Below are 16,244 nucleotides of genomic sequence, written 5' to 3'. Positions count from 1 at the left end.
AATAGTCTGGAGGGAGAGTGATGCCTGGAATGTTTACTGCATTCTAATGCCCTGACTGCAGGTTATTAAAAATTGAGTATTGGGCTGCAAGCACACACTTTATGCTACGGAGGTAAATTTCACAGATGCAATTTCACCTTCTAAGCAAAAAGATCATCTGCTTGGCTTCTGTAACAGCCACCTGGAGTTCAAGGAGAAAATACTGGCAAGAGCCAGATAGTAAAACATTAGTGCATGTTCCTGCATGCTCTCTAGGTCTCAAATGAGTGTGTGTCCAATAGTGACACACAAGATGAAAGGTGGACTCTTAAAATTGGCTGGGGAAAATTCTTTTCCTGGCTGATACTACCTTATGGGCACAATTTATATTGTTAGAAATTTTTTCTCCCACAAATTAGATGAAAAAAAAATGTGATTCAATAATCTATCATTCTAGCAATGGCAGATGATGCCAAAAAACAGTATCTGCTACCCACCAGGACTCTGGTGGGAAAGTTATAACCCCCCAGGATCCTGGTTTAGAAAGGTATTTTGAATCAACAGGATTTAATATTGTAAATCATGACTAAGATTAGCTCTTCTCTTTGGACTTAAAGGCCTTTCTTCCACAAAGGTGTAAATGCACAAAATGTTTTATTTATTATTATAATTTAATTTTTTTTCATTTAGCTTTGGACAATGGGAATGCCACATGCCAGATGACAGCCACATGCCAGCCTGGCATGAACTGAGTACCACTACTTCTCTCAGAACAGAGTGATAATCACCAAGGGGCCTTGAAAAGCTGTTATTAGAAACTGAGAAGATAAAAATGAGTTTGCAGCCACCCTGAGACAGCTTACTGCTGAAAATGACTATATAGCAGGCTTACAAGCAGCATACAGGGTCAGACTGTATCTAAACCATTCATACAATGAATTTCTGAACAGTAACATAACTTCATTTTACAAAACTCCCATTTGAAACAAGGCAATATGAATGCTCATATGACCAGTCTAAATGAAAGTCATTATTTTAGGGGTCTGATTTACTAGACCACTTGAGTACTGGACATGCTCAAAAGGCAAACATGCATTTAACACCCCTACATTTTAAAAATCAAGCCCCATAAGATTTAAAACTAAGAGAGAAGCTCTGGGGTCAGAACTCCTACTGATTCAGTGCACTCCCCTTCTCCCCACACGTTTCCATTTAAAGTTTCTCCTGGTGGAAGCACTGCCTATCCTCCTCCCTTGGGAGGAAATTCCTGCTGGCCCAGCTGCTCCTGCAGGGTCAGGGTGATGGAAATTGTACTGGTGAGAACTAATATGGGTAGAGCTAGCCCTTTAGTTAAATTTAAGATATGCTGAATGCCCTTTTCAGCTTAACGCAAGCATTTAGCTGCTCGTCTATGCAGCATTGCAATAGATAAGGAAATTTCTGTACAAAGATTTCCAGGTCCCAGAAGTGTAATAAATACATCAATTCATGATTGTTCACTAAGCCTTGAAATTAGGAATGTGATGTAGTGACATTGTCGTCCCAGGTAAAACAACCTGCCCATTTTTTAGAGAAACGTAGGTAGATGTGAGTAAATAACTTTTTGCAAGTCCTCTAATGTTAGAGAACAATGGCCATCCCTGTAACAACATACCCACTCCCCTAACATTTCTTCATGTGCCATGTTATGCTTCGAAAGCCTTTACCTTTATGTGCGAGGCATTGATGTAGCCTGTATTATTTTCTTTGGTTGGCACCAGCTCTACTCTGTTCTCCTCATAAGGAACGACTTCCCTGATGCGGTTGCGCTCAGCATTTTCAGGCAATGCTGCAGTGGTGAAGATCCCATCTGCCTTTTTCTTTGGAATTTGCTCATATTCGGTGAATACCATCCCCTCTTCCAACTTCCTCTTCAAGATTTTGCACTGTGATTTAACAGAAGGAAAGGAATACTCTCATCAATTAATTTTTCGAGACAGAATGGTTGCAAAAGTATCATAGGGCAGTATTTTATCTCAATACAGAATGAATCATCAAAAACTAGGATGTTCTCGTCTTTTTGCTTGGAGCTATACTGCTTACTATACACAGTTTTATGTGGTATGAGAATGCATAACTCTGTCTGATTCAATGTAGTTAAATCAGCAGAGAATTTTATGTTTCTAGTACATTCTCTTTTTATAGTTATAGATTTTGGTGCTAGATAAAGCAAAAACCTTCTAGTTAACAATCCTGATTCCATAAATGGACTTATCTCAAGTATATTTTTGAAAAAATTCTCTTTAAAAATAGTCACTCTTTTCTCACAATTAATTTAGGTCCACATTTTCAAAACATGGTCTTAATCTGTACATTGCCATTTCTGTGCACATACAAAAAAAGACAGTTACCTTTTTCCGTAAGTGGTGTTCCTCGAGATGTGTTGCTCATGTCCATTCAACTTAGGTGACTCCCAGCAGTACCCCTGGAGGAGGGTAAGGAGTTCACGGACATGGAGCTTACAACACAGCTCTGCTGAACCCAGCATCATTCCTGGCCTGCTGCGTGATGGCATAGTGGGCCATGAACGTGTGTGTACCGAGGACCACGTCATGGCTTTACAGATGTCCTGGATCGGAATGTGTGCCAGGAAGGCTTTTGTCGAGTGTTCTCTGATGATCGGCGGCGGAGGGACTCACGCTAAATTGTAGCGGGTCCGAATGCAAGAGGTGATCCAATTAGAAATCCTTTGCATGGACACCGGGAGGCCCTTCATCCTATCAGCTGTAGAGATGAAAAGCTGAGTCGACTTATAGAAAGGTTTTGTCTGATCTAGATAGAAAGCCAGGCCCTTCTGACATCTAAAGCTTGAAGGCGCCTCTCTTCACTAGTCTCATGGGCCTTCGGGCAGAAGACCGGAAGAAAGATGTCCTGGCTCATAGGGAAAGCGGACACCAGCTTGGGAAGGAAAGCTGGGTGGGGACGGAGCTGGACCTTGTCCTTACAGAAGATCGTGTATGGCGGTTCCGAGGTCAGGGTTCACAGCTCGGAGACTTGCCTCACCAATATCACCACCACCAGGAAAGCTGCCTTCCAATGATAGGTGAGATAGGGAGCACAAGGCCAAAGGCTCAGAGGGTGGACCCGTGAGTCAAGACAGAACCAAGTAGAGATCACACTAAGGGGATGGGGACCGGACTTGAGGGAAAAGCCTCTCAAGGCCTCTAAGGAACCTGACGGTCATGTCATGAGAAAACACAGTCTGCCCCTGAATTGGCGGATGAAAGGCCAAAATGGCCACCAGGTGCACCCTGATAGAAGAGTTCGCCAGGCTCTGGTTCCTTAAATGAAGCAGCAAGATCGACTGCACCAAAGAATGCGAAGGGGAGATGCCCCGTTCGGCCGCCCAGCAGTAGAACCTTGTCCACTTTGCCAGGTAGTTCTGCCTAATCGAGGGCTTTCTACTCTCAAGGAGGACCTTCTGGACTCCGACCAAACAGGCCCGTTCATTCAGGTTCAGCCACGCAACATCCATGCTGTGAGGTGGAGAAACGTGAGGTTGTGGTGCAAGAGTCAGCTATGATCCTGTGACAGCAGGTCCAGTCGGTTTGGCTGGGGCCACGGAGGGATCGCTAACAAACTTGACAGCATCCCAAACCAATGCTGGGGAGGCCATGCCGGGGCGATCATGATAACCTGCGCCTTGTTCCTCTTTTTTCACTAGTACCTTGCTGATGAGCTGAATCAGAGGGAACACATACATCAGGCTTCCTGCCCATGGCAGGAAGAAGGCATTGGAGAGGGAGCCCTTGCCCAGACCTCATCTGGAGCAAAGCCTGTGGCACCTCCTGTTCTGCCTTGTGGCAAACAAATCCACTTGGGGAGTTCCCCACCTCTGGAAAATCATGCCGGCTACCTACAGGTGGAGCAACAACCTGTGTTGAGAGGAGAAGTCCCTGCTTGGTTGATCTGCTAGTGTGTTCCTGGCCCCCCAGAAGGTGACACGCTTCTAGACGGATTCCGTGGTCGATGAGGAAGTCCCAGAGACGGAGTGCCTCTTGGCAAAGGGCCGAGGATCACGCTCTGCCTTGCCTGTTGATGTAGGATATCGAGGCTGTGCTGCCCATCAGGACTCTGACCACTCTGCCTGACAAGTGAGGTAGGAAGATCGCACACGCTCTGCACACCATCCTGAGCTCTTTGATGTTTATGTGTAGCATTGAGTCCTCTGGGGATCACATGTCTTGGGTCTGGAGGGTGCCGAGGTGCGCCACACAATCAAGGTCCGAGGGATCCGAAACCAACTCAACTGAGTGAGGAACGCTGACGAAGGGAACTCCCTCCAGGACTTTCCCAGGGTCGGTCCACCATCGCAGCAAGGTAAGTACCGTCGCGGGGATGGTGACGACCTTCTCCAGGTGGTCCCTGGACTGGGAGTAGACCGTCACCAGCCATTGCTGCAAGAGCCGCATCTGGAGCCTGGCGTGGCACACCACACACATACACACTGCCATGTGACCTAGTATGTGTAGGCAAACGCTGGCTGTGGTCACGGGAAACGTGGAGACTTCCGCGATGACGTCTGTCAGTGCCCTGAATCTCTCCTTGGCAGGAACACTGATAGAGGTTGCGTCGAGCATCATTCCAATGAACTCTATCCTCTGTACCGGAACTAACATGGATTTTTTTTGTCATTCACCAACAGGCCGAGGTGACGGCACATGGCAAGCAGCACCACGACATCCCCTTGGACCTGGAGTTGCCCTTGACAAGCCAGTTGTCGAAGCACAGGTAGATCTGGATTCCTGGACGTCTGAGGTAAGCTTCCACCACTGACATGTACTTGGTAAATACCCATGGTGCTGCCACTAGGTCAAACGGAAGAACCGCGAACTGCTAGTGGTCGGGACCTCCCGTGAACCAGAGGAACCGTCTGTGTCCCTTAAAGATAGTGATGTGGAAGTACGCATCTTTCAGACTGAGGGTGGTGTACCAGTCTCCCAGATCCAGGGGAGGGGATGATGGAAGCTAGGGAGACTACGCGGAACTTCAGTTTCACTAAGTAGCAGTTCAAGCCCCGCAGGTCTAGTATGGGCCGCAGACTGCCATTGGCTTTGTGGATTAAAAAGTATCAGGAATAGAACCCCTTGTTTCTGTACCCCACAGGAACTACCTCCACCGCACCCAGCTGTAGTAGACCCTCTGCCTCCTGTACAAGAAGATTCTCATGAGGGGGTCCCTGAAGAGGGACGGGAAGGGGCGGTAGAAAGTAGCTGAAGGATGTAACCCTGTGCCCGCCACCATATTAAGGACCCATCGGTCCAATGTTGTAGATGCCCATGCAGGGAGGAAGGAAGAAAGGTGGTTGGCAAACAGAGAGGAGGAAGGATTGGGGAACAATTTGGTAGGTCACCCATAGGTGGTCCGGTGGCTTGCTCGCCCACTTCCTCCTGTAACCTGCAGTGGGGTGGGAGAGGGCGGTAGCCAGTCTCTCTTAAGCTCCAGAAACTGAGCGCGCAGCCTGAGAAGGCTAAGCAAACCCCCATGGGTACCACTGTGCCGGCCATGGAGTCTGAGGCCATGGGCCTGGTTGCAGTGCTGCAGCTGTAGTCTGCACCGTAGGTGCTGGGGCCTGTCCTGCCGCTAGGGAACCTTGCTCCAAACCGAAGCCAAAGTCCGAGCGGTCGCTCCCCTGCGACAAACACAGGGCTGCTTGGTGGCTCTGTCCTGATCGGTACCGGTCGCCCCTCCTGGAGTTGGATCTGGCTGACCTCGACGAGCGTCTGGATTGGGGCCTTGGGCACTAGTGGCACTCGGCGGACCTGCGACAGCCCTGGGCCAGCGATCTATGCCTCACGCTTAACAAGCGGTACCAGGATGTGGAGCAGGATCGGGAACTAGAGCGGGCTTGGCATCATGAAGATGTAGCCGCATGCAGTGATGCCACCCTGGGGGATCGGCGATGGTCCACGGAATGGTACCGTTGGTCCCTCTACCTGTCCCTGGAGCAGTACCGGTGCCGTGGAGATTTTGGGCACTGATTCCGAAACTCTTGCCAGGGGACATGTGCCTCCAGAGGTCTGCGCCCGGTCACCGGCGAGCTGCGCCTCGAGCCTCTCGGCCCTTGTCCGAAGTCCAGAGAGGGGATGGAGCTGCAAGGCTTCTACCTATCATGGTCAGAAGCGTGTCGGGTGTGTGAGGGCAACCACTGGCGGGACGTTCCCCGCAATGGGGAATGCTACAGGAAAAGTGGAGACTGTGGTGGTGGTCCCAATGCGGGTTTACCCCGGGACCCCACAGGGGCTGGAGTGGCCGGCACTGGGAGGGACATAATGTCTTGCGTTGCTCGGAGGGCCTCCGGCATGGACAGCACCTGGAGCTGACGAGGACCTCCACCACTATCCAGGGTAGCCAGCAGGGAGCAGGTTGGGCTACCCCGCTCGACCTGAGCTGGGGCCCGGGATCCCGAAGTGGGTGAAGAGGCACCCAAGACAGGGCCTTGGTCCACCCCAAACTTGTCCTTTCCCTTGCGGGAAGCTGGAAACCTTCCTTGCCCCATCTTCTTGGGCTTCTTGGCTGGAGCCATGGAAGGAAACCGGTGCCGGCTCATAGATGGTACTGGCAGGGCACTGCACACTGAGGTCATGGTACTTGGTGCTGAATCAGAGCACTGCTCCAGCATCGGGGTAAGGGCAGACTCCATCCGGAGCACCTTCAAATGAATGTCACATTCCTTCTTCGTCCTGGGCTGAAGCAGTATCAGTTCCATGCACTGACGCTGGCGGCAAGAAGGAACTGAGGGTGGAGGGGGCCAGCAGTGCCTTATATGCCGCAGCATATGAGCGCCATTCCAGGGGGCTCCAGAGCTGGTCCCTTTCGGATACTGCTGAGGGAAACACTTCCGGCACTGGTGCAGGTGGCGAGCACACACACCTAAGTTGAATGGACATGAGAAATCACTCAAAGAAAAACCTCTGATGTGTATCTGGGAGAAATGGGCTTACCATATGTAACTGCTGTCATTTACTCGTACAAACTGTATAGGGTGCAAAATTCCATGCACAAAAATCAGTTAATGGCACAGATATTTTTATTTGTTTTTAATTGCATGCATATGCATACACAGAAATGCAAAGAGAAATCATTAAGAATGAATCTTTTTTGTCTCTTGGACTGCAACTAGGGCTCTTCTCAGCAACCTACATGCATCATTCAGCACATTATGTTACAACAAAGAGTGACTGGTGTATCAACCTCCCTGGCCAAGAGGAGATGTGCAATATTTTAGATTTAGGGCTTGATCTTGTGCGACGCTGAACACTCCTTGAGGTGCAAACCACCTTCAACTTCCACTGACATCAGAGGGCATTCAGAACCTCTTACAATTGTTCATCACCCAAGATTTTGGCCTCACCGAAGCAGTGACAATACCAAAGACCTCCATCACTCCATCTCAGCGTGGCCACCAGTAACAGTTTCCAGTTTTTAAAACTTCAAATGCATACAATTGCTAGAAACAATGGAATAAATAGCACTTTGTGAACCTCTCTTACCCTCTCATCCATTGGCACCTTGGCTACTTCATCCTGGCTATCCTCAGGCACTGGAACGCTAGCAACGGAGAGTCCATTTAACGCTGCCAACATCAAGGGCCTCTTCTGGGCCTCCAGGCCTGCCATCTTCTGTTTCTCTAGATTCTTTTGGCAAGAAAAGGCATGTTTTTCATCTCTGTGTTATCTATAATGCCAGTAAAACACTGGAATGTTTTTTTAATCTCCAAAATCTGCAACTCTCTAGCCAAGGAATGCAGATGATCACCATTAGCAGAGTAAATTCAAATAAAACCTCCAATTCTTCCTATTATTCCCCAGGGGCCTACTCCTACATGAGCACAGAATTTTAATTTCAAAGGAACAATCCAAAAGGTAAAATATAGCTTACTTGCTACCAAAAGAATTGCAAATACAAATCTTGAGCATCTTTTCTGTAATGGTAAGTTGCTAGCAGGACATAAAGAATCATCTCACCATGTCATGATGGCAATACTTATGCAAACATATCCTATACTGGTTTTAAACGGTGTTCAATTCCATTTACTGCAGCGGAAAACCATGAAAAATATACACTGCTTGCCCCACTGCAAGTTTTATCTTTGCTGAGGTGTTTGTTTAATGCTTAGAATGGGAAATACTTTGGTAAATTTAAACTATTGTGTTTGGTAAATGTCCAGCTGTTAATGGTGCCCACTGTATACTGGATGCTAAGAATGATCTCATGGTGTTTAAAAACATATTTTAATATGATGCAATGCACAGAACTTGCTTTACATCATATTCGTGTAGTACATTACACTGCTGTATGGAGAGTTTGAGTTCTAATTTCGTTCTGTGGCTAGTGGGAAATGATACATCTAAGAGGTGGAGGGCCACAACTCCAGGAAGGTGAAGAGGGGGAAATATTTCATTTCATTCTCTTGGCGACTCTTCCCTCCTGATTTTGGGGGAAAGCAATGCACAAAGGCTGTCTGGATCACAGCTGCTTTTGAAAACTGCTATTACAGCATGGTCCAAGCTCTCCTGCTGGAAAAGCACTCCCCACGGGCATATAGTAAATGGATTGTTTCTGGAACGGGCCAGTCTGCAAACGTTGTCATTGCCCTTAGGTACCTTGGCATAACTGCATAAAGATACTCATCCTACTGGTGAAACTAGCAAAAATTAAAACCATGTTTTTACCAGATTTACAGACAGTTCAAGATCTGGTAATTTTGCCCAATTTCTGTTTGGTTTTCTGCTATGGCTTCATAAAAATCTGCTGTCTTGGACAAAACAGAATGTCCCAAAGTGAAAATGGTGAATTCTGTGCTTACGGGATCAGCCACGGCACCAAATTCACAAATGGTTAGCTGATAGTTTTCAATGCCCATGGTGAAAGAGGTAGAAATGTCATGTGATTCCTGAACTAGACTGGAAACCATTTTAAAAGCAATCTGAGCATAAAAAAAGAGAATAACCTCTGTTTGCAAAAAGCAAACATGCACATGGTGTTGATGAGGTGAACAAAGTTGATCTAATACTGAATGAATATCCAGAACAGAGGTTCTCAGATTATTTTGCCACTCCTGGCCCCAATACCCCAAGCTTTTCTCTATCTTTCCCCACATCCCAGAATCCTCTGTGCCCAGTCTCACAATCCTTTGTACTTCTTTGGTCCCTCCAAAAGTCTAAAATGCTGTAATACACACACACACACACACACAAATTTGTTTTGAATTCCTTGGGCTGTCTACAGCTAAGGAAGACAATTACACTCAATGCATAACCCTTTGATCACTTCATATCTGAAAGAGATCAAAAAATATAATTCAGATCGTTTTACTGAATATATTCTGGGATGCTACACAGTTAAAAAGCCTTACCACTGCAGTATTTACATGTGAGAGGTTATATTTTGCAAGCAGAAAGTTTATAACTTTTTTTTTTTTGTTAAATAAAAGCTTAGATACTGTAGGGAATAACGTAACCTCTAGGATACAGCTTTGTGGTCCATCTTGAGACCTTGACCCCAAGAATCAGAACCAATGACCTAGGAAGTGACAGTTTTTAGGATTTGAGAGATCCATTTTTGCATTTGTTCTAGCAGAACTTAAAGGAAACAGAGGGCCTGTCAACTTTCAGACTAACAAATAATTTTGTTGTCACTACTTCTAAATCATTACTTCAAATGCAAGAATCCGCGATAACAAAATGGGAGCTTTCTAAACAAGCTTGAAAAATCCCCTGGGGTATAGTGAAGTGTTTCATTATAAATGTAGATATTAAGTAACCTCATTTTATTTGCTGACTAATAGCCCCACCGCGAAGAATATTAACAGCAAGGCTAGTATTATTTTTATTATTATTATTTCTAAACACCCCCAGATCACTTGGACATCACATTAATGTAAATGGATTCAAAATTTCTTCTGCTCTTGGACCCATCCTGAAAAAGAAATATGCACTTTCTTAACTTGATTTCAATAGGACTATTCACAGTTTCTAAAGTTAAGCCCATGACTAAGTCTTTGTATTTTGATACCTTCCCTGCTGTCTATCATCGAGGTCTATGGAAGACCAGACTTTATATCTGTCCATTTATTATATTATATTTTAGGGAACATATGTACTGTATTCCTACAACAAGCAGAAGAGATGGACACTCAGTAATAAGTCTCTTCAAAAAGGCATGTCAGTAATGCAGGATGTCTAAATTAAGTTGTTAAAAAAACAGTATTTCACAGTTAGTCACTCTTATCAGTTTAATCTCTTTAAACACTGTGCTCGCCAGGTATGCGCATAATTCATTAACTGAGTGTTGTGGGCTGGTACTTTCATCTGAAAACTGCTGTAGTGTGCAACTGTGCAGGAAAAAGCAGTTGTGTAAACATCTTATGTTTGTTCTAGGAAACTGAATGAGAATTTAAGGATTCCCATTCCCCACACTTCAGAGAAAGAAAAAACAGCATCTCTACTTCCTCAAGTTAGCAGTATTGCTCCTTTTGTTGTGCTTCAAGTCACTAGTTTAGAAAATCAGCAATCCAAATTCCAGTGCCACCAAAGTTTTGTCCTCATAAAACTCAGTCACGTAGGTTAAGTAAAATTGTAGGCTAAGCATATGCTACATCACTGTCAAAGTGATAAGCCATCTAAATGTCATGGGTTGGACGCTCTGCACTAACACTGCATATTATGCAGTGCTTTGCTTTATTTCCCTGCAAAGTAGGGAGAATATGCTACTGAACCAGAATTCTCCACTCGTACTGGTGATGGCATTGCAAACCTATTCAAATTACAGCGCTCTAAATGACTGCACAAGCAGCCAGGCAGTGGAGAATCAGACCCTGCATTTTTTACTCACTTTTACCTTCCAGCTAATCCTATGACTGTCAAAAACTCTTTTTTCTGCATAAGGCTGTTTTACATTCCTCATTGTTTAGGATATAACCGTTTTGAGTTACGCATTTTGGGAAATTAAAAAAAACAACAAAAAAACACGTTGGTTCTTTGGTTCAAAGAAGCCTCTGCATTAGAGAAAGATACTTACCCTCATCATCATCTCTCTTTCTATAATGCTGTCCTCGATAGAAAACATTTCAGACACAGGCCTTTCCTTCACTGGTTCTTTCTTGACCCTCTCCTTTACACTCGTGAGGTCAGGCTCTGAGATAGATGGTCCAAGTGAGGACCCATTCATTGTCATTTGATCAGTTCGAGACACGCTAATGGCCTTGGTAGGCCCTGGCCTCATGGCCTTGGCCCTGGCTACAGCCACTGAAATGTTTACTTGGTCCTGCCTCAGGGCTCCATTGCTAACACTTTTCCGTGGCCCGGGATACTCAGGAGGAGGTTTATTTGGTATTCTAGCCAAAGCAGCTTGCAACTGAGCACTATATTCCACATTTTCGTGGAGCGGTGCTATCTGTGACACTGATTCTGCAGCTTCTTCTTCCTCTTCGCTTTCACTGCTGTGTATCAGCATCGTGGCACTCGAGAACGTCTTCTTGTGATGGTAGCAAGGGAGCTGCTGAACTGCATGTTCCACCTGCAATGCCTCTTCTGGCTGCACCTGCTCTCGCAAAGTGTTTCTACGTGGCAGAGGGGCATTTAAAGTCTTTAAAGCCATAGCTTCTATACCACGTACCATATTGCTGATGACCTCCAAACTATGGCGCTTGTTCAAAGCTGCATGATGTTTGACTGCCATGAGGGGCTCACTAACCTCCTGGAGTGACTGATGAACCACTGGCAAGCTGTCCTCTTGGAATGTCTTCACTGAGAGCTGGACCTTCCGAGTAACCAAATCAGGGCTACTGCCACTGACATATTTATGACGGTGGCTCGCTAGGTCAGGTGTGCTGGTGGCAGGACGTGGACGTGGATATGGAGGTGGTGGCCTGAAAAGGTAGTTTTTTAACATATGGGCAGTACTATAGTTTTGACTGCTCTGCAGCTGCATGTTAGCCAGTTCTGGAGTGCTAACTGTGTGGGATATGGCACTGGCTGCTGCCTTATTCTGCACAGCATTATTAGGGTTCATTTGGTCAGGCGGGGCAACAGGTTTGTTATAACCTCCATGCGGCCCATAAGGAACAGTATAGGGATGTCTCTCTCGAATCTCAGGTTGGCTGTAAACCAGGTCTTCTGGTTGGTTGTAAGCATGTGTGTTTCCAATATTGAGGTTCCTTAAAGATTGACTTTGGCTATCCATGTGAATAACCCCTCTCTTCATTTGCCTCATGACAGTTTCATAGTCTGGCGTCGGCCTGTAGGACGGCACTATGATTGCACTATGCCTATGGCTGGGGATGTAGTCTGCTCTCATGATATCACTTCCTGGGATGCTGAGATTGGAGGACATTGGAGAAGCCTGAACAAAGTTCTGTGAACGGTTGAGGGAGTTCATGCTGTGGGCACTGCACATACTGCCATTTGGCCCATTACCATTTAAGTAGCTGAAGTCCATGGGACACCTGTCCAAGCTGGTCTGAGACCTACAATAGAATGTTTCTTCATTTCCATGGAAAATGCTGTCTGTGTATGGTAGAGATAAAGAAAAGGACACTTTAACAAACAAGGGCACATTCAATGTCACGATCCTCAAAACCTTTCCTAAATAAAACCACCAAAACTTCAAATGCATTCTGGACCACTGATTAAGAGGCAGCCTTGTGTACATCCGTGCAGGACGTGTGATCTCAGGACTGGCCTTTCAGATTGTTTTGCCACTCCTGTACTCAATACCCCAAGCTTTTCTCTACCTTGCCTCACATTCCAGAATCCATTGTGCTCTTTCCATCCCCCCAAAAAGTCCAAAATGCTGTAATACACCCGCACGTTGTAGTTTGTTACTTGTGTCAGAAATGGGATCAAAACAATACTCCAGATCCAAACACTCCTGCAATTTGGGAAGATTTGGAGGTTGAACACTGTCTGTATAATTGGCTGCACCTACATCCTAGATCCAAATCATGCCCATGCTTTGAAACAGTTCAGATCCAGACCCTCTGGCAGGTTCTTAAGGCGGAGGAAGTGGTTGTGGAACTCTCTCTTCCCCCTCCATCCATCTGCCTCTCAGCAGGTTCACAGCTGTTATCTAAAGATACATCCCACGATTGGCAGCACTAGGCCCCAGAGCTACTGTACCACTGAACATTCTCTGAGGTCTCCTCTTGATATACGGCCCTCCCTGCCCCAAGCAAGCAGAGATTGTGAAGGGGGGGCGGGGTGTCCCTCCAGGGCTGTAGCAGGTTCCTCAACATCAAACCAATTTCTTGTCTCCAGGACTCTAAGCAAGCCAAAGCAGGCTGATCATGCCCCCGAGGAAGCAAAACAGCCCTCTGATCAGGTAACTGAAGCACAGAAATTAAATGATTTGGCCAAGGTCACAAAGGGAGTTTTCGGCACTGGCAGGAATATAAAAAAAATCAGATCTCGAGTCACAGCTGAGTCTCTTAACCATAGGACTATCCTTCCTCCTAAATCTCACAGGACTCAGAAGGATGGCCACCTCCAATGATTCTGGTGTAAGCAATTGCCCAACATCATATGAGAAGTCTTTGGTAAAGTCCACTCCTGCTGCGTCTCAGTCCATTCCTTTGTATGGCCCCTGCCTCATGCACGAGACACAATCACTACACTAAGATTCCATCATGTGACATGATTGGCTAGGGCACTTCAGCTGTGTCTCTCTCAATATGCAGACATAGCTTTGAGAAAATCATTTAAAAAGAGAGGGTGGTTAAGTGAACGACATGTGACTCTGCCACATTAGAGGCCAGGGCTCTGTTTCCAGTTCTAGTGGAAGTGACTTGGTGCAACATTTCCATCATCTCATCTGCCAAAAGGGGTGGTGGGAAATGATAGTTGCGTCTCCCTAGTGTAGAGGTATGTCAATAACAATGCGTGGAAATACAAACAGATGTCAGCAGAACTTATGGTCTCCTCATGCCCAGGCCAGTGCACTAGGCTACAGGGTATTTTGTGAGAATCTCTCTCTACTCCTTAGATTCCAGCCACCATACTTTCCTCAGACAACCGTTCTGAGGCTAACCCTGCACAGAGCCAAAAATACAACTTTTTATTCACACCTGACCCTGAAGCTTGACCCTGGTGACAGTCACTAGAACAGAGCAAAGGCCGTCAAGTAATGTACAGGCTATGTGGATCTACTCCCCCCTCAGCTCCCCAGTTTCACTTGATCTGCAGAAAAAAGCAGTATAAGAAAGTTGCAATTTTAAAATCAGGCCATTTGGGGAGACCTGTAACTTGGCAACCCCTTGACTAACTGACCCCAAACATGCCCTATAAACTCTACCCACTGCACTTAACTGGTATGCCAAATTCCAAGCCCTTCTAACGGTGCAGGTGTATTTTAGATAAATTTGAAAACTGGGCTTTAAACAGAACCCTGCTGCAACCTTAACTATGAAGTTATTGTGGAGGAGTGATACTAACTCCCATTTGGCGAGGATGGCATTCTGGAAATCTAGATCTGATGAACAAGAGCCCCTTTGCTGGCACATTAAGCTGCAGATCTCTGAAAGGAAATACCTTGTGAGTTGTTTGTTTCAGTATAGTGTTCTCCGCACTGGACATGCATAGGCGGCAGTATAAATGGGTGCTGTCTTGGCTGAAATAAAAAAAAAAACATGAATAACCTCGGCAAACTGGAGCTTTGCCACAGTTTTTGAATATGAAGTGCAGAAGAAATTACTCTAGATTCTTTCCGCAATACAGAATATTTCCTTACAGAGTTCTGCAGAAGTGTACAGAGCTTTACAAACAAAAGACATAGGGTAATGAGTTCAAAAGTGCCTGTGTGACTTAGGCATCTACGTCCCATTTCCAAAAGTGACTTAGCTACTTAGGAGCCTGGTTCTTATTGAAAATCACTGGGGCTTAAGCTCTCTAACACATAAGTCACTTTTGAAAATGGAATTAAGGCTCCTTGCTCACTTTACTTTTCAACATTTTCACCCAGAGTCCTTGCCCCTGAATAGCTTAGAAACGAGGCTTTGACAAAAACAAGAGGAGACAAAAACACAAGGAGTAGTAGGTAGGAGATGAGGGCAAAGGCAATAGCAACATGAGGTGGCTCAGCAGAGTCACGCAGTGTCTTGAATGCAGAATTTCAGTGAGCAAACCCCCAACTGATAAATATTGCAGCTAGCACTGTGATATGGTAGGAATCAGTGGCAGGGATGCTTTAGTATTAAATCAATGGATTATTTAAAAGTAATATAGGTAATAATAAATAAATAATAAAGGTAATAATATAAAGCATGGATGATGTCATAATCAGCAGTTTTGTCCATGCATAAAGTGAAGTATTTGGAGGATGGCACTGCAGCCACCTCGGCTGTGGGTGTGATTAAGTTGAGAAGTTTATGGAAGCACACACAGGTGTGTTCAGAGAGACACAAACTGTTCCGAGTTCTGAGCAAATGTACCTGCAGAACCACCTCAGAGGCACCTCTCACACAGGCTGGTTCCAGGAGAGCAAAATACTGACTGAGCCCATAGCTTCAAGGAGAAAAGAGGCACAGTCCACCTTTGTGCAGAGTCAAAGGGCCACAATGACAGCCAGCCACTGAACGGGCGAAAAAGGAGATAGGCTCGGCTTACACCTATATTTTCTATGGGATCAGGGGAATAAAAAAAGTGAAAGCGACTGTGATGAGGCATCTAAATCCTTGCAAGCAATATGACAGGGAAAGGGCTAAGTCAGAACGAGAGGAAAACAGGAAATGCTCCTGCTGGACCCAGTTACAGGTGAGGGTGTTCCGAAGAGCATGGCTCTAGGCAGCAGAGAATGGTTCTATTGGCAGCCTGAGAGGCAGAACTTAGTCTGGCAAGCACTGAAGGAGCCTACGTAGGTCTGAGCCAGAAAAAAAGCCTTCACACTAAAGAGAACGGGTCTCCTGCTAGGAATGTATCATATATATTAGGAAATATAGGAAACAAGCTGAATCCCACATTATTGTGGGACTGGTCTGAAGGACTCTTCTGTTATTGGAAAAGCAGGACTTTTTTGAGAGACCAGACAAAACAGTCTACCCTGAAGTAGTTGGGGAGCAGCTTGAAGCCTGGAGGAGTCAGAAATCCAATTCAGGGATCACTGCGGGGTTAAAAAACAAAACCACACTAGGGCCTCTTACAGGCTTTCTTCCACCTGTGTGAGAGTCATTGGAATTTTGGCTAGAGTAAATAGACTTTTGCCCAATGGAAATAAAAAAGTACAGAGTTAAT

The 16,244-nt window shown here is 45.8% G+C and overlaps 1 protein-coding gene across 2 annotated transcripts in view; it reads right to left on the bottom strand.

Annotated features, from left to right (window-relative positions):
• PTPN14 (protein tyrosine phosphatase non-receptor type 14) overlaps positions 1–16,244 on the bottom strand; it is a 103,596-nt gene that overhangs the window by 19,576 nt on the left and 67,776 nt on the right. Inside the window, exons 11-14 of one of the 2 annotated variants that reach the window (XM_077811948.1) lie at positions 14,547–14,625; positions 11,041–12,527; positions 7,512–7,655; positions 1,686–1,904 (exon numbers count right to left, since the gene is read on the bottom strand). In XM_077811948.1, coding sequence (XP_077668074.1) covers positions 1,686–1,904; positions 7,512–7,655; positions 11,041–12,527; positions 14,547–14,625 — 1,929 coding nt within the window. The remainder of the gene's footprint in view (positions 1–1,685; positions 1,905–7,511; positions 7,656–11,040; positions 12,528–14,546; positions 14,626–16,244) is intronic. The other variant, XM_077811949.1, reaches the window with a different exon arrangement.

This window comes from Eretmochelys imbricata, chromosome 3 (assembly GCF_965152235.1).
Source record: "Eretmochelys imbricata isolate rEreImb1 chromosome 3, rEreImb1.hap1, whole genome shotgun sequence".
Taxonomy (NCBI): domain Eukaryota; kingdom Metazoa; phylum Chordata; order Testudines; family Cheloniidae; genus Eretmochelys; species Eretmochelys imbricata.
Note: the sequence above shows the minus strand (reverse complement) of the source record. Positions and strands in the feature narration are given on the sequence as shown.